Below are 25,263 nucleotides of genomic sequence, written 5' to 3'. Positions count from 1 at the left end.
GAGAGTGTCTATGATTTGTCTCCGTATTTATAAAGTTGAGATAATTGAAGCGTCCTTCAAATGGCTAGGAGGGTGAAATAAGATGAAAATGTTAGAAAACATCTAGTGCTCTTAAGATTCCCAAGGGGGAATAAAGATGCCTGTAAGCTGGCATGCTCTGTTGGATAAAAGAAACCAGCCACAGCAATTTCTTACTTGACACATCCCCAAAGGCAAGTGAATTAAAAGCAAAAATGAACTATTGGGACCTCATGAAGATAAAAAGCTTCTGCACTGCCAAGGAAATAATCAAGAAAACTAAAAGGCAACCAACGGAATGGGAAAAGATATTTGCAAATGACATATCGGACAATGGGCTAGTATCCAAAATCTATAAAGAGCTCACCAAACTCCACACCTGAAAAACAAATAATCCAGTGAAGAAATGGGCAGAAAACATGAATAGACATTTCTCTAAAGAGGACATCCAGATGGCCCACAGACACATGAAAAGATGCTCAACATCACTCCTCATCAGGGAAATACAAATCAAAACTACACTCAGATACCACCTCACGCCAGTCAGAGTGGCTAAAATGAACAAATCAGGACACTATAGATGCTGGCAAGGATGTGGAGAAACGGGAACCCTCTTGCACTGTTGGTGGGAATGCAAACTGGTGCAGCCGCTCTGGAAAGTGTGGCGGTTCCTCAAAAAATTAAAAATGGATCTACCCTGTGACCCAGCAATAGCACTGCTAGGAATTTACCCAAGGGATACAGGAGTGCTGATACATAGGGGCACTTGTACCCCAATGTTTATAGCAGCACTCTCAACAATAGCCAAATTATGGGAATAGTCTAAATGTCCATCAACTGATGAATGGATAAAGAAACTGTGGTTTATATACACAATGGAATACTACGTGGCAATGAGAAAGAATGAAATAGGGCCTTTTGTAGCAACGTGGATGGAACTGGAGAGTGTGATGCTAAGTGAAATAAGTCCTACAGAGAAAGACAGATACCATATGTTTTCATTCTTATGTGGATCCTGAGAAACTTTTAACAGAAGACCATGGGGAAGGAAAAAAAAAAAAGAGGTTAGAGAGGGAGGGAGCCAAAACATAAGAGACTTAAACACTGAGAACAAACTCAGGGTTGATGGGGGGTGGGAGGGAGGGGAAGATGGATGATGGGTATTGAGGGCACCTGTTGGAATGAGCACTGGGTGTTGTATGGAAACCAATTTGACAGTAAATTTCATATTTAAAAAATACTAAAATTAAAAAAAAAAAGAAGAAGAAAGAAACCAGCCAGAGCCTGTGATACACTCTGCTGGATTGGCCCTCTGCTGGATTGGCCCTGTGCAGCCACCATCCCTGAACTGTGCTTCAGGTCTCCTAGCAACAAGCTAAGGCGGCACTAGAGGAGCAGGCACTAGGGTGAGTGCATAGATGAGGTCCTTGCTCAGAATCTGCAGTACACTTTGGAAATGCACTGCAATTTGGCGATCCTGGTTTCTAACCAGGCCAGACCTTATGTGTGGTCTTCCAGGAGGGGTGGGAACGAAGCCGCTTACCTGTCCCTAGAGTAGAGAGTTGCTGCAGAGTGGCCAACAGAGTTTTCACCTGCAACCCTGAGCGTCTGAGCCAGGCCCAGGCCTTCAGACTGCCCCTTGCCTCTCCCCCTCAAGGAAAGCGCTTAGGAAAACCAAGGGCATGAATTAGACATAGAGGAGAAATGGTGTTTGTTTGTTTTAGTTTAGTTTAATCTCTATACCCTACCTGAGGCTCAAACCCACCACCCAGAAATCAAGAGTCTCATGCTCCTGGAACTGAACCAGCCAGGCTCCCTGCTACCTCGTATCATATTATCAAGACACTGCTTATAGAAAAAGACTCCGCAGTTTCTAATTTTATAAGTTAATAAAATCAAGCGCCTAATAACTCTGTTCTTAGTCACAATTACATTAAATTTGGGGTGGGGTTGATGCCTGTCATTGCAGTTGATTCCTGTGGAGAGTCTCCTAAATTTACATCGAAAAGGCAGAATGCAGATATCAATGCCCCCACCTCAGATATATGTAGAAAAAACTCTGGCTATTATCAAACCGGATATTGTTGACAAAGAGGAAGAGATACAAGATATTATTCTCAGATCTGGATTCACCATTGTTCAGGTAACTTCTGGGCATAATGATCTTGTTTTTTTCTTCTCTTTCCTTTTTTCTTTTTTAAATGTTTATGTAAACATGTTAACCTGTTTAGTTGCTAGTATTTAGCTTTAAATTTAACATTTATTTTAAGTATAAAAGTTATATGTGTTTTAAAAAGCTTTTCACACCTCAAAAGGATCTAAAATGAGAATTAAAATTCCTTTTTCCTCCACCTTCCTCTCCCACCCAAGTTTCAGTTTCCAGGGAAAGGCAACTACTTAAAGCTTTCTGTCCTTTCAGAATTTTTCAATGCATTTACAAACATTTCCCTCCATGAGATAGTACAATTCTCTTCCCTTGACAAAGTTGCTTAGATAGCATTCCATGTTATTACATCTGAATCTCTCATTCTTCCTAACTTCTGTGTAATACTCCCCTGTGTGAATGAACCACACTTTATTTACTTGTTCCTCAATTGATGGACTGTTGGTATTTTCTTTTTCAATTATTACAGACATTTAAAGTGTTAAGCCTTACACTTATTCTGCAGTTGTTAGAGGTTTGAAAATGTATGTAAAAGGAGTGTTGTTAAAGATTATCATTAGGGGTGCCTGGGTGGCTCAGTCGATTAATGTCCAGCTCTTGATTTCAGCTCAGGTCATGATTTCACAGTTTGTGGGCTCAAGCCCTCCATTGGTCTCCATGCTGACAGTGTGGATCCGAAGATCCTCCCTCTCTCTGCACCTCCCCCACTCATGCTCTTTCTTCCTCTCTCTCTAAAAATAAATAAATAAACTTAAAGATTATCATCAAATATAATGGGATTTTTAAAAATTTTTGTTTTTGAGAGAGGGAGACAGAGAATCAGAAGCAGGCTCTGTACACAGCCTGGTGCAAGACTCCATCTCACCAGTGGTGAGATCATAACCTGAGCCAAAATCAAGAGCCAGACACTCAATCAATTGAGTTACCCAGGTGCCCCAGGATATTTTAAGTAATCCTTTCTGTACCATCCCTACTTAAAATTCCAGGATTTTTAAATTTTCTTTTATTTCTACAGTGTCATATTGTCTGTTTTGTCAGTGTTTTATGAAAGAAAAAAGAAAATTTCAGTCCTCAGGAAAGATGAGGAATTTCAGATAAGCTTAGGAGGATACGTAGAGGTTCAGTGTAGGAATGGTACAAGAAAGTATAAGGAAAAAGTGCAGGAATGTATAATAAAATATTTAATATTTTTAAAAGACTCAGGTTAAGAACTTTTTAATAAATGTTAGGAAAATTCGGTAACCGTTAAAAAAAAAGTTGGATCCAAATATTATACTGTGTATAGCAGGGTAAACTCCAAATGGATTTAAGATTTAAATATTTAAAAATTAAACATACGGTTGCCTGGGTGACTCAGTTTAGCGTCTGACTTCAGCTCACATCATGATCTCTTGCCTCATGAGCTCTAGCCCTGAGTCAGGCTCTGTGCTGACAGCTAAGAGCCTGGAGCCTGCTTCAGATTCTATGTCTCTCTCTTTCTCTGCCCCTCCCCTACTCATGCTTTCTCTCTCTCAAAAATAAATAAAAACATTAAAAAAATAAATATTAATATTAAACATATAAACTGTAGAAAAAAAGATGCTTGAGTTTCTTTTTGTTCTGGCAGTAGGACAGCCTTTTTTTTTTTTTTTTTTTTAACTGTGGTTTCTTGTCTAGGAGCCATAAAAGAAAAGATTGATACAACTATAAACATAAGAAACTTTTGCATAGCTAAGTAAACATTATAAACAAAGTCAAAAGCAAATAACAAACTTAGAAAAAAGATTTGCAATTCATGATAGGCAAAGGGCTAATCTCCTTAATACATAAAGAGTTCCTAGAAAAAGATAAAAATTCAGTTGAAAATGGGCAGAACATGTTGGGGTGCCTGGTTGGCTCAGTCAGTTGAGTGTCTGACTTTGGCTCAAGTCATGATCGCACAGTTTGTGAGTTCAAGCCCTGCTTTAGGTGAGCTCAGGCTCCTCATCGGGCACTGTCAGTGTGCAGTCTGCATAGGATTCTCTCTCACTCTCTCTCTGCCCCTCACTAACTGGTGCTCTCTTTCTCTCAAAAATAAACTTTAAAAGAAAAAAGGATAGATCATGTGGATGATCACAGAAAAAGAAAAACAAATGCATCTTAAACATATGAAAAAATGACCAATCTCTAATAAGGAAAAAGCAAATGAAAACAGCCCTGAAATACCATCTGGCAAAAATATAAAAGTAAATGGCACAACCGCTATAGAAGGGAAACTTGCAGTTATCTATCAATAGTACAGATGCATCTACCCTTTGACTCAGCGCTTCTAATGCTGGGGATCCCTCCTGTGACCCATGTATTAATATGACATTATATGTATACAAATTATTTTTTGTGGTATTGTTTATTTTCCAGCAAAAGATTAAAAATAACCTAGCATTAGAAAATTGGTTAAATAGGGGCATCTGGTTGGCTCAGTCCATAGAGCATGCTACTCTTGATCTCAGGGTTGTGAGTTCAAACCCCAGTTGGATATAGAGATTACTTAAAGTATTTAGAGGGGCATCTGGGTGGCTTAGTTGGTCAAGTGTCTGACTTCTGCTCATGTCATGATCTCACGGTTCATGGGTTCAAGCCCTGCATCAGGCTCTGTGCTGACAACTTGGAGCCTGGAGCCTGCTTCAGATTCTGTGTCTCCCCGGCTTTCTGCCCCTCCCCCACTCATGCTCTCACTCTCTCTCTCTCTCTCTCTCTCTCAAAAAATAAATAAACATTAAAAATTTTTTTCAAAAATGGGAATGCAAGCTGGTACAGCCACTCTGGAAAACAGTATGGAGGTTCCTCAAAAAACTAAAAATAGAACTACCCTACGACCCAACAATTGCACTACTAGGCATTTATCCACAGGATACAGGTGTGCTGTTTCAAAGGGACACATGCTCCCCCTTGTTTATAGCAGCACTATCAACAATAGTCAAAGTATGGAAAGAGCCCAAATGTCCATCGATAGATGAATGGATAAAGAAGATGCGGTATATCTATACAATGGAGTATTACTCGGCAATCAAAAAGAGTGAAATCTTGCCATTTACACCTACGTGGATGGAACTGGAGGGTATAATGCTAAGTGAAATTAGAGAAAGACAAAAATCATATGACTTCACTCATATGAGGACTTTAAGAGATAAAACAGATGAACATAAGGGAAGGGAAACAAAAATAATATAAAAACAGGGAGGGGGACAAAACAGCAGAGACTCATAAATATGGAGAACAAACTGAGGGTTATGGGAGGAGTTGTGGGAGGGGGGATGGGCTAAATGGGTAAAGGGCACTAAGGAATCTACTCTTGAAATTGTTGTACTATATGCTAACTAATTTGGATGTAAATTTTAAAAAATGAAAAAAAAAAAGTCTTTAGAAAAAGAATTAGTTAAGTAAACTCTGGTGAAACCACCAAATTGAATACAGTGCAGCTAATTGTAAAATGAAAAAAGAGGAACCTGTTTGTGTCCTGCTATGGAAAAAATAAGATGCAGAGCAGTGTATAAAAATCTTGTGTGGTAGAAAGAGAAAAAGTAATATATATTCATGTTTGCCAATATTTGCAAATGAAACACTAGGAGATTAAAAACGGTTACCCAGGGCAGTGCCTGGGTGATTTAGTCAGTTAAGTATCAGCTCAGAGCCTAGAACCTACTTCAGATTCTTTGTCACCCTCTATCTCTGTGCCTCCCCCACTCATACTCTGTCTCTGTTTCTCTCAAAAGTAAACAAAAAAAATTTTAGTAAAAATAATTAGTGAAAATTTAAGTATGCATTAAATTATGAATGAAAAATTAGTGTGAATGGTAATATTTAACACTCTCCCTAATCAGCAGTAAATTTCATAGCAAAGAAGGCCTTGGTATACTGTATGCTTTTTTTTGTTTGTTTTAATTGTGATAAAATACACGCAACATAAAATTTACTATTTTCACCATTTTTAGGTGTACAGTTCAGTACCATTATGTACATTCCCTTTGTTGTGCAGCCATCACCACTATCCATCTCCAGAATTTTTGTCAACTGAAACTGAGACTGCTTATTAATCACTCATTCTATTTACCCCTCTTTTCAGCCTCTGGTAACCACTATTCTGTTTTTTTCTGTCTCTCCGACTTTGACTTTTCTAGATGTGTCATGTAAGTAGAGTTGTATAGTATTTATTCTTTGTATTGAATGCTTTTAAAGCAGGCTTTATTGTAGTTGGGAGTCCATTGAACTTGAGGCTTTCTTGTCCCATCTAGGGAAAACCTTCTGAAAAATGATGTATCCTTTCAGTAGGTGGCAGTCTTTCTTCTTTTAGAAACTAATGGTTCCTTTTTTGATATCATTTAATACTACTTCTCTTTGTGAAAATATTTACCCTTACATCCCCAAGACCAAGTGTTGCGTGTTTCACCGACCAAGCCAACCAGGTGCCCCGATGTAATTTTAAATCAACCAATATAATTACTGATTCAGTATTAATTTCACTTTATTTTTTGAGAAAGAGGGCGTACAAGTTGGAGGTGGACATAGGATCCGGAGCCTATGACAGCAGCAAGCTTAATGTGAGGCTTGAACTCACAAACCGTGAGATCATGACCTGAGCCAAAGTCGGATGTTTAACCGACTGAACCACCCAGGTGCCCCCCAATTTTAGTTTAAAAAAAGCTCTTGGAGTGCCTGGGTGGTTAAGTCGGTTAAGCTTCTGACTCTTGATTTTGGCTTAGGTTATGATCTCTCAGTTCCTGCGTTTGATCCCCACATGGAGCTCTGCCCTGAGTATGCAAAGCCTGGTTGGATTTCTCTCCTCTCTCCCTCTCTCTCTGCCCCTCCCCCACCTCTCTCACAAAGTAAATAAACTTAAAAAAATAAAAGGAGCTCTTAATTTTTGTAAGTATGCTGCATTAGGTGGCACACCTGCAGAAGGTGGGTTCCCTTGGTTGTTAAGGGGTGTGTGACAAGGGCTTACATTTTAACAGATCAAATTTTTATTTTTAACTCAGCAACAAACCTCCCATACCAATGCGCATAAGAATCACAAATACTGACATATCTTTATTTTAAATAAAGAATCAAGGATTATATTAAATCAGGCGGTTTTATAATTTCTCGAGTTTCTTTTTCTTGACTATATGAATTTCAGTATGAGAACAGATCCAAGCACCTGTTTTGTGGTAGCTGATCCTTGGCTGGTGAGAATGTTAAGTTTGTCAGTAGAGCCTGTTTACAGCAATGCTGACCCACCTAGGTAAGCATCTTCCCATTTCTTGCTTTAGGCAGTTTGGCCAAGTTTCTGAAACCTGTGGATACATGATAGTATTAGAAGTTTTAAGAGAACTGGGGCGCCTGGTGGCGCAGTCGGTTAAGCGTCCGACTTCGGCCAAGTCACGATCTCGCGGTCTGTGAGTCCGAGCCCCGCGTCAGGCTCTGGACTGATGGCTCGGAGCCTGTTTCCGATTCTGTGTCTCCCTCTCTCTCTGCCCCTCCCCCGTTCATGTCTCTCTCTGTCCCAAAAATAAATAAACGTTGAAAAAAAAATTAAAAAAAAAAAGTTTTAAGAGAGCACTTGGTAAATTTCACACTCTACTCTTAGGAACATCTAACCCACTTTAGAAAGATAGCTCTCTGCCTTAAATATGGAGATTTGTAGCTTTGACCTAGTGATTTATTCACATTCTGATCATCTTTATTCTAGCCAGAAGTTTTCCTTAATGAGGGCTTTGAATCCCTCTTTTATATTTTGAGTCTTTTCCTTCATGATCCACCTTTAGTGGAACTGAGAAACAGTAGTATTGGATGATTTTTTTAAAGTTTATTTATTTTTGAGAGAGAGAGAGAGAGCATGAGCAGGGGAGAGGCAGGGAGAAAGACAGCATTCTAAGCAGGCTCCGTGCTGATGCAAGGCTTGAACTCCCAAACCACGAGATCATGACCTGAGCTGAAACTAAGAGTCGGATGCCTAACCCACTGAGCCACCCATGTGCCCCGTTAATGGATGATTTTTAAAAAGCATTCAAATAGCTGCTTTTAGAGAAGGATGATCTCCAATCAGAAGAATGGCTGACTTCTATGATATTTTTACTGATTCATTCATATAGTCTCATTTGTGAAGAAAATAATGTTTATTTGCCCTCAACAATTTGTATTCTTTCAAATTGAGACACTTAATACCAACTATTTTTTCTTAATATCACAGTCAATCTACATATTTATGGCAGAACCAGAATAAATACACAATTTTCACATTCAAGAGAAAAACTTGTTTATAGCGTCATTATACTGGGTGTTATTTCTAAGTACCATAATGAGACCAGCTCCCTAAAATAATGTAGGAAAGTTTCACAATAAATAAGAAAATATCACACAAATAGGTAAAAGATGAATTTGGAATGTTCTAAAATCTAATTTTGTTACTTCAATGTATACAAAGTATATATTAACAAAATATTGGTGATAGTAGTCTTTTTACTTTAAAGAGATAAGCTGAATTCATCATTAACAAACCATATATTGAAGGAGACTGCCAAATAGGAATAGTTTTTCTTAGGTTAAATAGCTCTTTTTTGTTTAAGTGTAATTAATATACAATGTTATATTAGTTTCAGGTGTACAACATACTGATTTGACAATTCTGTACATCCCTCAGAGCTTACCACAGTAAATGTGGTCACCATCTGTCACCATACCAGGTTATTACAATTTTACTGACTCTCTTCCCTATGCTGTACTTTTCATCTCTGTGATTTATTTTGTAACTAGAAGTTCCTACCTCTTAATTCCCTTCATCTGTTTTGCTCATCCCTCCCAACCCCCTGGCAACTACCAGTTTATTCTCTGTATTTAAGAGTATGTTATTGTTTGTTTACTCATTTGTTTTATTAGATTCCACATGTAAGTGAAATCATGGTATCTGTCTTTCTCAAACTTGTTTCACTTAGCATAATACCCTTTAGGTCCATCCACGTTGTCATGAATGGCAAGATCTCATTCTTTTCAAGGCTGATTAATATTCCATTATATATATATATATATATATATATATATATATATATATTTTAAGTGTATATACAATATATATGCAAACATACATACACATACTTGATCCATATGACATCTTGATCTGGGTCATATGGTAGTTTTATTTTTAATATTTTGATGGACCTCCATACTGTTTTCCAAGTGGTTTCGCCAGTTTACATTCATATCAACAGTGAGCAAGGGTTGGTTAAATAACTTATAGAATTTTATTTATAGCCTATATTTAACTTTCTTCCCTCTCCCTTTCTTCATAATACAAAAATCTCAGATTTGTAATGAGATTAGTATTAATTTCAAGTTATTAATGACAATGAGTTATTATTGAATTGTCATTTTAAATACTTTTGTTGACTTTGTTTTTCTTATAGAGAAGAAAACTACATCTCAGCCCTGAGCACTGTAGTAACTTTTATGTGGAACAGTATGGGAAAATGTTTTTCCCCAATTTGACAGCTTACATGAGTTCTGGACCACTTGTTGCCATGATATTAGCTAGACATAAAGCCATCTCTTACTGGAAAGAACTTTTGGGACCAAGTAATACCTTAGTAGCTAAGGAGACACACCCAGACAGGTAACTTTCCTAGGGGGAAAAAAGGAATCCAACAAAAACAAAAAACAACAACAAAAAACCGATTTCATTATAATAGGAGTGTCTTTGCATTTGAAAGTTTTCCTAAATCAACTTTTTGGTATTTTGGTTGGGGTAGGGGGGTCAGTTTTACACTGTAGCTATTTAAATGTCTGTGTTAATACTAAATGCCACAAAAGGCCTCAGGGAATGTCTGATTTATGGTTGATTAGCCTCATTCTTCTCTCATCCTTGAATCAAACCGCCACTGAAGTGGGATTTTTCATAGGAAAATTGGCATGGCTATTTAAAATAATATTGGTAATAAAGGGCCATAAAACCAGATTTTCAGCATTATCATTAAAGTTTGGGAACTTGAGGACATTGAATTCTTGCACTTTTGAATATGCATTGCCTTTTCACTTCTCACAAAACACCACCTCTTCTTAACCCAGAGAACTCCTATTTTCCCAGTGTATCTCTCCTGCAGATTTAAATATATTTGACCCTCATCTAGATAGATTTAGGCTTAAAATCAAAATAGATTAAAACTTATATATATGTGAGAAGTGGCAATGCTTCTGTAAATTTCCTGAGCAGAATGCATGTGTAAAGAGTAAGGAAAGGATATCACATTGGATGGTTATCATCTCTAACTTGCTTTTAGTCTAAGGGCAATTTATGGCACAGATGACCTAAGGAATGCACTTCATGGGAGTAATGACTTTGCTGCAGCAGAAAGAGAAATTCGATTCATGTTTCCTGAAGGTGAGTTATCGATGAGTATTGCATGTTCCTATTGTTTGCTTTTTCTTTTATTTGGGTGATATAGCTGGAAAGAAAAATAGCAGGGGTTTTCTCCAATATATTTTGTCATATTTTCAAGTTATAGTTACTTAAAAATCTGAAGCCAAAAATGGAAAACTCACTATTTCCCTCATAACTAAATTGTGCCCTCTAGGGAATCTTTTGAGAAGGGTTTGCTTTTTTTATCTTTTCTCTTAGACTAGCCCTATTTAGGGTTTTTCTTCTCCTTTGTTGCAATTCCTTAAGTTATACCTAATGAGTCAGTAAAGTTTGTTACACATGAAAAAAAGAATCTCCCTTGGAAATTAGGATAGATGTAACATTTTCTCTACTGGTTGCCTAATGAATACTCGTGCAGTTGTGAAATTAATAGTTCTCAGGCCCATGTTTTTTTTCCATCCTGTTATGGATGTTGTAAACCTTTTAGAAATGGGCATAATAAAGAACAGCATTGAGGTTTTTAGTTTATTTCAGTAATATTTTTAGATCAGGAAGAAAATTTGGTGATTTCTGTTGTACAGAAAAAAAATGTAGGGGCACTTGCGTGGCTCCGTTGGTTGAGCATTCAAGTCTTGATATTGGCACAGGTCATGACTCATGGTTGCTGAGATGGAGCCCCATCTGTCAGTGCAGAGTCTGCTTGGGATTCTTTTTCTCTCTCCCTCTCTCTCTCTCTCTGCCTGTCCCCTGCTCATGCGTGCCCTCTCTCTCTCTCTCTCTCTCTCTCTCTCTCTCTATCAAAATAAATAAACATCTTTTTTTAAATGTAAAGCATTTGAGTGCCTGAGTAGCTCAGTCAATTGAGCATCCCACTTCAGGTCAGGTCATGATCTCACGGTTGGTGTCTTCGAGCCCCTGGTCCCTGCATTGGGCTCTCTGCTGTCAGTGAAGAGCCCACTTCAGATCCTCTGTTTCCCATTCTCTCTGACCCTCCCCCGCTTGTGTGAGCTCTCTCTTTCTCAAAAATAAATAAACATTTAAAAAACTTACAGCATTGAGAAGCATAGAATATTTTTGGGCTATTTTTTTTTTAAGTCATTTAGACTTATTCCTCAGTATTTTCTATGGAGGATTTATTCAAAGAAAACTGAAAACTCTCTTGGAAATTTAAAAGTCCTGATTCTTAAACAAAACCTGGTGTGTTTTTTTGTTTGTTTTGTTTTGTTTTACTTTTTTATTTTTAAGCAATCTCTACGCCCAATATGGGGCCCAACTGAGCCAGCCAGACACCCCACAACACCTGTTTATAGATATTTGTACCCAAAAGGATTTGTATATATTTTACTCTTACTAATTTCTGTCACATATCCTTTTCCATTAGGGTATCTTTTTGGAATTGTTTATTGTAGAAAACTCCAAACATAACCAACAGTAGACAGAATAGTATAATAAACCCTTAATGAAACTATCACCCAATTTAAATAATTTTGGTCAGTCTTATTTCATCTATAACCTCTGCTTCTACTTCTCAATCTTCTATATTGTTTTGAATTATATCTCAAACATGAAATGTCTTTTTTTCAAATTTTTAAAAATGTTTATTTATTTTTGAGAAGGAGAGAGACAGAGACACAGAGTAAGAGCAATCAGGGGAGAGGCAGAGAGAAAGGGAGACACAGAATCTGAAACAGGCTCCAGGCTCTGAGCTGTCAGCACAGAGCCCAATATGGGGCTCGATTTCAAGAACCGAGAGATCATGACCTGAGCTGAAGTCAGACACTGAACTGACTGAGCCACCCACACCCTGCCCCCCTTTATTTTTTTAAGTAGGTTTCATGTCCAATGTGGGGCTTAAACTCACGACCCTGAGATCAAGAGTCACATGTTCTGATGATTGAGCCAACTGGTGCCCCCAGGAAATGTCTTTTTAATGTGAGTACTTAGATTTAGTCTAGGTACTAACGAATTAGACTTTTCTTCTGGCTCCAGACATCTAACCTCTCTGTGAGTCTTTCTCTTCTCATCAGTCAAACGCAAATAGATTAGTACCTTCCTACCTAATAGGGATATTGTTAGGGTTAAATGTATACATATATATATATAAAATTCTTAAAATGTGTTGTGCATCTGTGCTCAAATATTAACTCCTATTATTGTTTTGTTTTTTCTAGTCCTTTTTTTGAAAGCTCTTCTTACTCATAGGATTATATTCCTCAATTGTTATTTTAGATTGCTTTTGATTTTACCATTAATTAGTCCTCTAGACATGAGTTTACGAGATAAAGTCAGACATTTGAGAAGCAGCTGTTGCAGGATAAATATAAAGATTAATTACCTACCATGTTGCAGATCTTTTGCTGTGAGAATGTGAAGCTCTCTGGAGTAAATTCTCAGTTAGGATATGAGCTCCCTCTTGCTTACCAGTCACTCAAGAACTATGTGCAGTGGGATGCCTAGGTGACTCAGTCAGTTAAGCATCTGGCTCTTGGTTTGGGCTCAGGTCATGATATTGTGGTTTCTGGGTTTGGGTCTCACATTGGGCTCTGCACCACAGTGTGGAGCCTGCTTGGGGTTCTCTCTCTCTCCCTCTCTTTCTGCTCCTCCCCTGCTTACATGCTCTCTCAAGATAAATAAAATAAACATTAAAAAAAATGAAAAGAACTATGTGCAAAACTCAGTATGATGAGTCACTCAAGCAAGTTATAAAGATATTCAAAGACATGTTCCTAACCTTTGAAAAATATAGTTTGCTTCCCTTTGATTTGAGATGGCTAACTCAAAGTTTTGTTACATTCCATTGCTTCAACAAGTTTATTGTATTACCTACTATGTGCCAGAAATACAAAGATGAATATGTCCCTGCTCTCAAAATGATCACATATTAAAAATCTATGAAAATAAATATGCAATGCAGTGTATAAACTATAAATATTATTAGAAAGCTTCAAAAAGTTCAATGAAGGTTCATCTCTGTAAGAAACATGAAAAGATTCTTTATTTTCACATTAATCCATCCGGCCCTAGTTGCTAAAGACAAATAATAAATGGTTAGCAAAAATAGATGAGGTAGGAACAATCCAAAACTAAAGTTAAGGAAATAATTTCATTCACAATAGCATAAAAAAATAAAATACTATTTCACTCATAGGTGGGATTTACAAAACAAAATGAACAAAGAAAAAAAGAGACAAAAAAAATTAGACTCTTAAAAATAGAGAACAACAACAAAAAAAAGAGAGAAGAAACTGATGGTTACCAGAGGGTAGCTGGGTGGGGTGTTGGGTGAAATAGGTGGTGGGGATTAAGAGTACACTTATTTTCATGAACACTGAGTAGTATATAGAATTGTTGAATCACTATATTGTACACCTGAAACTAATATAATACACTGTATATTAATTATACTGGAATTAAATAAATAATAAAATACTTAGGAATAAGCTTAACAAAAGAAGTACAAATTCTTGTACAATGAAAAGCACAAAACATTACTGAAAGAAATCAAAGACTATCTAAGATGAATAGACCTCACACGTTGATGTATCAGAAGAGTCAATGTTGTCAAGATGGCATTTCTCTCCAAATTGATCAATTAATGCAATCCCTGTCAAAATCCATGCATTCTTTTATGTAGAAGTTGATAAGCTGACTTTAAAATGTATATGTAATTGTGGGCACCTGGGTGGCTCAGTCGGTTGAGTGTCTGACTTTGGCTCAGGTCATGATCTCACAATCTTTGAGTTCGAGTCCCGCATCGGGCTCTGTGTTGACAGCTCAGAGCCTGGAGCCTGCTTCGGATTCTGTGTCCCCCTCTCTCTCTGCCCCTCCCCCACTCATGCTCTCCCTCTGTCTCAGAAATAAATAAACATTAAAAAATGTATATATAATTGCAAAAGATCTAGACAAGCTAAAACAATTTTCAAAAAAAACAAAGTTTGATAACTTCCACTAACCTGATTTCAAAACTTACTATGAGGGTGGCTCAGTCAAATTAGGTGTTGGACTCTTGATTTTGGCTCAGGTCTTGATCTCACAGTTCAGGGGTTCCAACTCCACATTGGGCTCTGCGCTGTCAGTGCAGAAATTTTTGGGATTCACTCTCCCTCTCTCTCTGCCTGTCCCCTGTTCTCTCTCTCTCTCTCTCTCTCTCAAAATAAATAAATAAACTCAAAAAAAAACAAAACTTACTATGAGACCACAGTAACTAAGGCAGTATTGTATGAGTCATATTAATCAATGAAACAGAATTAAGAATCTAGGAATAAATACTTACATAAATACGTTTATGGTCGATTGACTTTCAACAAAAGTGCCTAGACAATTTGATGGGGAAAAGATAGTCTTTTTCAACAAATGATGATAAGATAACTGAATATCCTCATGCCAAAAAAGAGAAAGAACTCAGATCCTCTTTTCTTACCAATTAGAGAACTTAACAACAATGGATCATAGACCTAAGCATAAGGGCTAAAAATATCTAGAAGAAAACATGGAAAATCTTCATGACCTTGAGTTGGACAAAGGATTTTTGCATATGACCTCAAAACATGATCCATAAAAGACAATACTGATAAATCAGACTACATCAAAATTAAAAGCTTTTATGTTTCAAAAGCCATCATTAAAAATATTGGAAAGATTAGCCACAGAGTGTGATAAGAAATATTTGCAAATCTTATGAAATAAAAGACTTGTATCTAGAATTTATGAAGAACTCTTACAATTCAGTAAAAAGAAGGCAGGCAATTAAAAATCAGGCAGAGGCACCTGGCTGGCTTAGTCAGTAGAGCATGTGACTCTTGACCTCAGCATTGTGAGTTCAAGCCCCACATTGGGTGTGGAGAGTACTTAAAAATAAGACCTTTCAGGGGCGCCTGGGTGGCTCAGTCAGTTGAGCATCCAACTATTGATTTCAGCTCAGGGTCATGAGGTCCAGCCCCACATCAGGCTCTGTGCTGAACCTGGAGCCTGCTTGAGGTTCTCTCTTTCCCACTGCTCCACTCCCCTAAATGTGCATGCTCTTGCTCTCTCTAAAATAAATAAATAAATAATAAAACCTTAAAAATTAAAAAAAAAAACACGTAAAAGATTTGAATAAACATTTCACGAAAGATATATGAATGGCTGATAAGCACATGAAAAAGTGTTAAAACATAATTAATCACTGGGGAGGGGGACCTGGGTGGCTCATTCACTCCAGCTCTTGATTTTGGCTCCGGTCGTAATCTCATAATCTCACGGTGTGTGAGTTCAAGCCCCATGTCAGGCTCTACACTGATAGTGAGGAGTCTGCTTGGGATTCTCTGTCTCCCTCTCTCTCTGCCTCTCCCCTATGCACACATATAAGCTCTTGTAACCTCCCACCCCACTTCAAAAATAAACTTAAATATTTATGTAACTAAAAATTATTACAACAATCAGTACAAAAAAGAGTGCTATAATGAGACTAATAGGAAAGGAACTTTTTATTCCAATCATTTGTGATGTTTTCTAGCTTTACCTGCCATCCTGGCAAAGGACTCTCCTGTTGTTAGTTGTATCTCTCATTGAGATTGAGCCCATATACTAGTCACACAGAAATCTGTCTTCCCACCCTCTTTTTCCTTGGGCCAGTAACGGCTTAGATCTGAACATGTGAGACCAGTAGCTTTGCATCCCCATCTTTATTGAAAGTTGCACATTAATGGAGGTCATCCTCAAAAGACTTAAGACTGTAAACTACATTCTTCCTTGTATAAATATATTCTTTGGTACTACGAGTCTGATTGACCTACATAGTGTTCAAACAAAGCTAAAAAGACTAAAACTTTCCTATATGTTATATAATTTATTTAAAAACTTGAAAAATAAGCAGGAGTGTTAATATATGTTACATAGACACAAATAGATTTTATGTGTATATTCAGTAGTCTATAAGAGAACAAGAAATACATGTACACCGTTATATCTATACCACTTTGTAAAGTGCCTGCCATTTTGTTGGCAGCAATTAATTGTTGGAATTAATTAATCTCCTAGATTTTACATGATATTCATATTTTTCTTTTTCATGACATTGTCCGTTGTGATATTTACTATAAAAAATATGGAAATGGAAATGCAGGCAAGGATATAGTAGAAAACATAATCAGAACTTTATACACGATCACTGTTAGCATTTTGGTATGTTTCTTGCCTGTCTTATATAGTCTTATTATTTCTCTGTGTGTGCTTATGTGTTTTTGAACAAACTATGTATGCTATATTCTAGTTTTGTTTCCTTTTTTTAAAAAAAACTTTGTAAGTATCATGCCACTAAAATTTCTTCTTTTGTAATGATTATATAATATTTCATCATTTGTATTAATTTTAATGGGAATACATTTGTATTTACAGTGATTATTGAGCCTATTCCAGTTGGACAAGCTGCTAAGGACTATTTAAATTTATATGTAACACCAACTCTGCTTAAAGGACTCACAGCCCTTTGTAAGGAGAAACCAGCAGATCCTTTTGTAAGAAATGTTTTTATTCACTCTAAAGAAATTGTCTATAGTTTTAATATTTTAAATATTAAATTTTTTGAAACAGTGAATGAGCATTTTAAGAACTATCTCTTATACATTTTAGATACTCCCTTATGTATAACTTTGGATTACTTATTCTCTTACTGTGTTTTACTTCTTAAAAAATATTGTTTTTAGGGGCACCTAGGTGGCTCAGTCGGTTATGCATCCGACTTCTGCTCAGGTCATGATCTCTCGGTTCATGGGTTCAAGCCCTGCATCAGGCTCTCTGCTGACAGCTGGGAACCTGTAGCCTGCTTTGGGTCCTGTGTCTCCCTCTTTCTCTGCCCCTCCCCCACTCTTGCTTGCACTCTCTCTCTCTCTCTCAAAAAAAAATAAATAAATAAACATTAAAAAATTTAAAGAATAAATAAGCATTAAAAAATTTAAAAAATGGGGCACCTGGGTGGCTCAGTCGGTTGAGCAACTGACTTCAGCTCAGGTCATGATCTCACGGTTTGTGAGTTCGAGCCCCGCATTGGGCTCTGTGCTGACAGCTCAGAACCTGGAGCCTGCTTCTGATTCTGTGTCTCCCTCTCTCTCTGCTGCTCCCCCACTCATGCTCTGCTTCTCTGTATCTCAGAAATAAGTAAACATTAAAAAAAATAATAAAAAAAATTTTTTAAAAATTGTTCCAACAAAACAAAGAAAAAACATTGTTTCTAAATACATTTTCAATACTGCATCCTTTAATTACAGAGCATTGTTTTTGTGTATGATTTATATAATCACATGATAAAATTAGATATATATTTAAATACATTCAAAATTATTTTTTAAATTATTTTTTTTAAAGTAGGCTTCACGCCCAGCAGGGAGCCCAACGTGGGACTTGAACTCATGACCCTGAGATCGATACCTGAGCTGAGATCAAGAGTCGGATGCTTAACCAACTGAGCCAACCAAATGCCTCTCAACATTTTTATTTTTAATGATATCTAACTTTTTTTCATAGAAAACTTTTTTTAATGTTTATTTATTTATTTTGAAAGAGAGACAGAGCTAGTAGGGGGAAGTAGAGAGGGAGAGAGAATCCCAAGCAGGCTCTGTGCTGTCAGCATGGAGCCTGACCCAGGGCTTGATTAAACCCATAAATTTTAAGATCATAACCTGAGCTGAAACTAAGAGTCGGACCAACTGAGCCACCCAGGCACCCTTAGAAAATTTATATTTGTTCACATCCCTAGATACTTCATTACTGCTCAGTCAGGTGAAAGAATGGTTGGATAGGAGGAACTAGGGTGCTTGTCAAGGGCCAAATGTCTTCCTGGTTCCTTCTTTACAGGTACTCTCACTCATTTGAAGACTCCGAGATAATGAGGAAAGGTTATTTTATTGTGTTTATTTATTTTTTTAAATTTTTTAAATTTTTTTTTTTAATGTTTATTTTATTTTTGAGACAGAGACAGAGCGTGAGCAGGGAAGGGGCAGAGAGAGAGGGAGACACAGGATGTGAAGCAGGCTCCAGGCTCTGAGCTGTCAGCACAGAGCCCCACGCAGGGGGCTTGAACTCACAGACTATAAGATCATGACCTGAGCTGAAGTCGGACGCTTAACCAACTGAGCCACCCAGGCACCCCTGTGTTTATTTTTTTAAAGTAAGCTCTGTGCCCAACGTGGGGCTTGAACTCACAACCCCAAGATCAAGAGTGGCATGATCTTACCACTGAGCCCTCCAGGCAACTCAGGAAAGGTTATTTAAAAAATATTTTGGGGGGCACCTGGGTGCCTCAGTCCGTTGGGAGTCTGACTTCAGCTTAGGTCATGATCTCACAGCTTGTGAATTCGAGTCCTGCATCGGGCTCTGTGCTGACAACTCAGAGCCTGGAGCCTGCTTCAGATTCTGTGTCTCCCTCTCTCTCTGCTCCTCCCCTGCTCATGCTCTGTCTCTCTGTGTATCAAAAATAAATAAAAACATTTTTAAAAATTAAAAAAAATTTTTAATGTATATTTTATTTTTGAGAGTGAGAGAGTATGAGTGGGGGAGGGGCAGAGGGAGACAGAGACAGAATCCAAAGCAGGCTCCTGGTTCTGTGTTGACACGGGGCTCAAACTCATGGAGTGCAAGATCATGACCTGAGCCAAAGTCAGACACTTAACTGACTGAGCCACCCAGGTGCCCCTGGGAAGGTTATTTCAATACCAGCCCTGATAAAATAGTTATCTCTAGCCTCTGTTACCATTCTCAAAGGGAATCCCCTTTGGAAGACAAAGATTTAATTTCTCCTACTAATTTTGTCACTTTTACCAAAAACAAATGATATTTCTTTTTTTATTATATTATATTTACTTATTTTAAGTAATCTCTACATCCAACGTAGGGCTTGAACTTACGACCCTTGAGATCAAGAGTCACACACTCTATCGACTAAGCCAACCAGGTGCCCCTAGGCAGGACTTTTTACTTTTTTTAAATGTTTACTTATTTTAAGAGAGAGAGTGTATGCACATGTGCACAGGAGAGGGGCAGAGAAAGAAGGACAGAGAGAATCCCAAGCAGGATCCGTGCTGGCAGCGCAGAGCCTGATGGGGGTCTATCCCATGAACTGTGAGATCATGACCTGAGCCAAAATTAAGAGTCCAACACTCAAACCACCTGAGCCACCTAGGCACCCCTAGGTTATTTCTTTAATAATTCCTTTTCATTGTGACAATAACATCTGTTTATCTAGTAAGAAACCTGAAACTACTGAACAATGTAAAGAAAAGAAAAAGATACCTCTGGTTCCATTTACTAAACATGGTCTTTGAAGTCATCTTGTCTGGATTCAACAATGACCAAATTCATTTATTAGTTGTAGTAACTTTCTTGTGGATTCTTTGGGATTTTCTATATATAGGATTATGTCACCTGTAAAAGGAAATAGTTTTACTTCTTTGCCAGTTTGGATCTCTACTTGATAATCTTGCATAATATAAAACTTAATGTTTTAATTTTTTAATAGTCATTTTCTCATTCTTAGAGTGATTTTGAAAGCTAGGTTTTAAATTGATATAGTACTAGGTTTTAAATTGATATAGGCACCTGGGTGCCTCATTGGCTTAAGCATCTGGCTCTTGGTTTCAGCTCAGGTCATGATCTCACGGTTCATGAGTTTCAGCCCTATGTAGGGCTCTGTGCTGACAGTGCAGAGCCTGCTTGGGATTCTCTCTCTCCCTCTCTCTCTGCCCCTTCCCCCATTCACATGTGCACATGGTTATTCTCTCTCTCTCTCAAAATAAATAAATAAACTTAGCAAAAGAGCATCTGACTCTTGATCTCCGCTCAGGTCTTGATCTCATCGTTGTGAGTTGGAACCCCATGTTGGACTCTGCACTGGGCGTGAAGCCTACTTAACAACAAATAAATTGCTATAGTACATATTTATGCTATTTGTAGTGTATGTTTATATAGTATATTTATACTATTCGTAGTATTTGTTATTTATAGTATTTATAATTAAATGTTTATTAACTTAAGAGTTTTTTTCTTTTTTCCATAGATTTGGCTAGCTGATTGGCTGCTGAAAAATAATCCCAACAAACCAAAGCTTTGTCACAATCCAACTGCAGAAGAACTTTAGTAAAATAAAGTTCCCCAAGGACAAATCACTATCTTAATGTAAAAGACACGCTTCTACTATAAAAGAAACAAACCTTCCTAAGGGTTTAAGTAACTGCATGTGAAATAAATTGTCTTTATAAGTTTTAAAAGAATGTGTTTTGTGCATAAGATAACATTAAGGTAAAATACAGGTTTAGGGTATGGTTTTTGTTTTCTAATAAGAAAATTGATTTTATCTAGAAGTATTTAGAATGTTAATGAAACAATTCTAAGTGTTTTGCAATTGCAGACTGGTACTCTGCAATTAAGAGAACAATTAATTCATATAAGATGCATTAGAGGGGCACTGGGGTGGCTCATTCGGTAAGCAACCAGCTCTTGATTTCTGCTCAGTTTGGTCTCGCAGTCTGTGAGTTCAAGCCCCAAGCTAGACTCTGCACTGGCTGCATGGAGCCTGCTTGGGATTCTCTCTCTTTCTGTGTACCTCCCTCAAAAATAAATAAATATACATTAAAAAAAAATAAGATGGATTAGAAACAACTGAAGATGAAAAGACTCTCATCCCCATGTATAACTACTTCATGTTGTGTGCCAAAAAGAACCTTTCTTAAATTTCCATGCTATTTTACATTCCCACACTGTACTCAGCAAAGGTAGTGGCTGCTGAAAATGCCACTAGGACAAGACTAGGTAAAGATACTTTTGATAGTGTTTTAACTATACAAAAGAAGATACTGTACAGTTTATTTATTTTTAGAGATAGCACACAAGCCATGGAGAGGGGCAGAGGAAGAGAGAGAGAGAGGGAGGGAGAGAGAGAACGTTAAACAAACTCCACACTCAGCACAGAGGGCTGGATCCCATCACCCTGGGATCATGACCTAAGCCAAAATCAAGAGTTGGATACTTAACCAGCTGAGCCACCCAGGCACCCTGAAACTGTACATTTTAATTTTTTTAAATGTTTATTTTTGAGAAAAAGAGAGAGCATGAGCAGGGGAGGGGCAGAGAGAGAAGGAGACACACAGAGAGAGAGACAGAGCATGAGCATAAGCATGAGCAGGGGAGGGGCAGGGAGACACGGTCTAAATCAGGCTTCAGTCTCTGAGCTGTCAGCACAGAGCCTGTTGTGGGGCTGGAACCCACTGACCACGAGATCATGACCTGAGCTTAACTGACTGAGCCACTCTGGCACCCTGAAACTGTACAGTTTAAAAACAAGTTTCATGCAGCCTTAGATTTCACCCCTTTTTTCTTCCAAATGGGTGAATTGTGTACAGGGAGTTTAAATACTTTACAGACAAGAACAAAAGTAGTACTAACGTATTCATTATCATCCTCTTCGTCCTTTCCATCTTTCTTCTCTTCCTTCTTTTTCTTGTTTTCATCCTTGATGACTTTTTTGTTTTGCCACATAGGCTTGTTTTCATATTTTGGTATTGCAGCAATCTGATTTATGTAATTTTCCTCAGCTTAGCAGCCTTCTTTTCCTAAGACTGCTTGTGCCCTGCAGCCGTGTTACTCTACATCTCTCCCTGTTTCTTTGCAGCATCACTAATGCATAGGCCAGGGTGTTCTCCTTGGAGTTGGGCCAGTACTCAAAAACAAAAAGACTGAAGGTGATTTCTTCAGTACATTGGGATCCTTGACCTTCATTTTGTTTCCCCTTTTGGAGGAATATAGGTTTTCATTTCTTTTATAACTGCCTTGTCTGTATTTGCCATATCTTCAAAGTTACCTTTCTCTTTATCACACATGGTCTTCCACATCTGTGAGTGCTTTTGTAAAACTGAGAAGGTGACTGAAGCATCTGGTTGCTTCATGTGTTCCTCCTGGCAAGTTTGCACAAAGAGTACATATGATGACATTTTGCTTCTCAGCCTCTTAGGATCTTCTTTGCCCATGTTTAGTTTTTTTTTTTTTTTTTTCCAGTGTGACACAGAGTCACACATTGCCCTTCTGGTTCTTACTTGCCCTAGTCCTGTCTCTATAGAGCTCAGAGTACTGCAATGGCTGTCAGTTTATGGTATGATTTTGACAATGATGTAACATTAAGTAATAGGAGACTGATAAAAGATGTTGCTGTATTATTATTATTTTTTAAGTTGGAGAAGTAAGACGTCGAATTTATTTTTAAATTAAGCTTTGTATGGGGCTTGAACTCATGACCCTGAGATCAAGAGTTATATGCCTGGGATGCCTGGATGGCTCAGACTGTGAAGTGTTTGGCTTCGGCTCAGGTCATAATTTCATGGTTCCTGAGTTAGTTCCCCACATGAGGCTCTCTGCTGTCAGCACAGAGCCTACTTTGGATCCACTGTCCCCTTCTCTCTCTGCCCCTCTCCTGTTCATGCATGCACATTCTCTCTCTCCCTCAAAAATTACAAAATGAATGTTTTGGTGTTTTTTTTTAAAAGGTCACATGCTCTACCAAATGACCAGCCAGACTCCCCAAGACAGAATTGTAGTTATGATATTTTCCTAAGCATATATCCTATATGTAGATGCATAATTAATACACATTTCAGACAGTTTAGTTCAAAAAGTTTAAATAATCATTTTGTATAATTAAAATAGAACCAGATTATGATTTTAACCAATCACTTATATATAACTATTTCCTCAACAAGTGCCTTCCAAGGATTACCAGAGAGTAGGGTAACAATTCATCTTTGTTTGCCTAGGATTTTGCTGGTTGTATAACTGAAAGTTGTGCATCCTGGAGCTTTCTTAGTCCTGAGCAAAATGGAATGCTTGGTCACTCTACCAAATAGTCCTTAGGTTAGTATTTCCCAGTTATGTTTTTGTGATAAGGTACTAGTTTTAAAAGAAAATGTAAAATTCTCACTTCTTAAATTTTTAAAAATTTATTTATTTTAGTAATCTCATATCCAACATGGGGCTCAAATTCATGACCCTGAGATCAAGAACTGCATGTTCTACTGACTGAGCCAGCCAGGCGCTTCTCAATTCTTTAATTTTAATTTACTCAAAAACAAACGAACAAATAGGTTGTAAAGCACTTTATTAACAGATTTTTAACCTGGCCTAATCTCTTCAAAAAGTCAATGTCATTATTAAACAAAAAGTGGAAATGTGGAAGAACTTCTACATTAAGAGACTAAAGAGACCTCTAAAATTAAAGCATCTAACTAAAAGCAACCAAAAGCATCCTAACCAAATCTCACGAGATCGTGACTTGATCCTGGTTTTAAAAAGGGGAGTGCCTGGGTGCCTCAGTTGGTTATACATCCGACTTTGGCTCAGGTCATGATCTCATGGTTCATGAGTTTGAGCCCTGCATTGCTGTTGTCAGCTCAGAACCCGATTCAGATTGTCTGTCCCCATCTCTCTCTGCCCCCCCCCTGCTTGTGTTCTCTCTTTCTGTCTCGAAAATACACACACACACACACACACACACACACACACACGGCACCTGGGTAGTTCAGCTGGTTAAGTGTCCAACTCTTCATTTCAGCTCAGATCATGATCCCATGGTTCATGGGTTAGAGCTCCACACCAGGCTCTGCACTGGCAAGTGTGAAGCCTGCTTGGGATTCTCTTTCTCTCTCTCTCTCTGCCCAACTCCCCCCAGCCCCCCGCCCAGTTTGTGCTCTCTCTCTTTCAAAATAAATAATAAATAAACTTTAGAATATATATATAAGATCCTTGGGGGCACCTAGGTGACTTAGTTGACTAAGTGTCTGGCTCTTGGTTTCGGCCTAGGTCATGATCTCATGGTTCATGTCTTTGAGCCCCACATTGGGCTCAGTGCTGATGGTGCAGAGCGTGCTTGGGATACTCTCTCCTTCTCTTTTTGCCCCTCCCCTGCTCATGCTCTCTCTCTCTCAAAATAAATAAAATTAAAAAAAATCTTGGGGCTTCTGGGTGGTTCAGTCATTCAACTTCCAACTTCAGCTCAGGTTGTGATCTCATGGTTTTTGAGTTCAAGCCCCGCATTGGGCTCTGGACTTCCAGCTCAGTGCCTGGAGCCTGCTTTGGATTCTTTATCTCCCTTTCTCTCTGCCCCTCCCCCAATTGCACTCAGTCTCAAAAATAAATAAACAACAAAAAAATTTTTTAAAAATCTTTAGAGGACAATTAAGGACATTTAGCTATGGATTAAATATTAGGTGGTAATAAGGAATAATTGCTAAATTTCATAGGGTCAAAATGGTATGATCATAAAAGGAGAATGTAATTATTTTTAGATCATGCATTCTGAAATATTTAGGATAAAGTTTTTGATGTTTGCAATTTATTTTCAAATGGTTTGTCAAGAAAATATTTTTATACATTTTTGATAAAACAAAGTTAGCAAAATAATTTAACAATTATTCAGTCTAGGTGGTAGGCACCCTAGTGTTCATTGTACTGTTCTTTCAACTTTTCTGTGCTTTAAAACTATTCATAAATAAAGTTGGGGAGGGGCACCTGGGTGGCTCAGTCAGTTAAGTGGCCGACTTCGGCTCAGATCATGATCTCATGGTCCATGAGTTCAAGCCCCGCGTCGGGTTCTGTGCTGACAGCTCAGAACCTGGAGCCTGTTTCAGATTCTGTGTCTCCCTCTCTCTGACCCTCCTCCGTTCATGCTCTGTCTCTGTCTGTCTCAAAAATAAATAAACGTTAAAAAAAATTAAAAAAA

General features: G+C 37.8%; 1 protein-coding gene and 1 pseudogene across 1 annotated transcript; one reads left to right on the top strand and one right to left on the bottom strand.

Moving 5' to 3' along the window:
• The first annotated feature begins 1,180 nt into the window (after positions 1-1,180).
• Positions 1,181-20,763, top strand: NME5 (NME/NM23 family member 5). Its single transcript, XM_015065009.3, has 6 exons — positions 1,181-1,424; positions 1,988-2,161; positions 9,580-9,785; positions 10,450-10,550; positions 16,905-17,023; positions 20,557-20,763. Exons 2-6 carry the CDS (start codon positions 2,033-2,035, stop codon positions 20,635-20,637), a joined length of 636 nt encoding a protein of 211 aa, XP_014920495.1. The 5' UTR covers positions 1,181-1,424; positions 1,988-2,032; the 3' UTR covers positions 20,638-20,763.
• A 1,079-nt stretch (positions 20,764-21,842) lies between these two features.
• LOC106968535 (high mobility group protein B1-like) lies at positions 21,843-22,522 on the bottom strand (annotated as a pseudogene).
• Positions 22,523-25,263: the final 2,741 nt, after the last annotated feature.

This window comes from Acinonyx jubatus, chromosome A1 (genome assembly GCF_027475565.1).
Source record: "Acinonyx jubatus isolate Ajub_Pintada_27869175 chromosome A1, VMU_Ajub_asm_v1.0, whole genome shotgun sequence".
NCBI classification, from domain to species: Eukaryota; Metazoa; Chordata; class Mammalia; order Carnivora; family Felidae; genus Acinonyx; species Acinonyx jubatus.
This window is presented reverse-complemented; position numbering and strand designations above follow the sequence as displayed.

Bases quoted from the DNA above. Each gene is read 5' to 3' on its own strand.
- NME5 (XM_015065009.3), top strand. From the start codon at position 2,033: ATGCAGATATCAATGCCCCCACCTCAGATATATGTAGAAAAAACTCTG. The intron at 9,786-10,449 runs GTAACTTTCCTA...ACTTGCTTTTAG, and splicing joins AAGGAGACACACCCAGACAG to TCTAAGGGCAATTTATGGCA. The intron at 17,024-20,556 runs GTAAGAAATGTT...TTTTTTCCATAG, and splicing joins AGAAACCAGCAGATCCTTTT to ATTTGGCTAGCTGATTGGCT.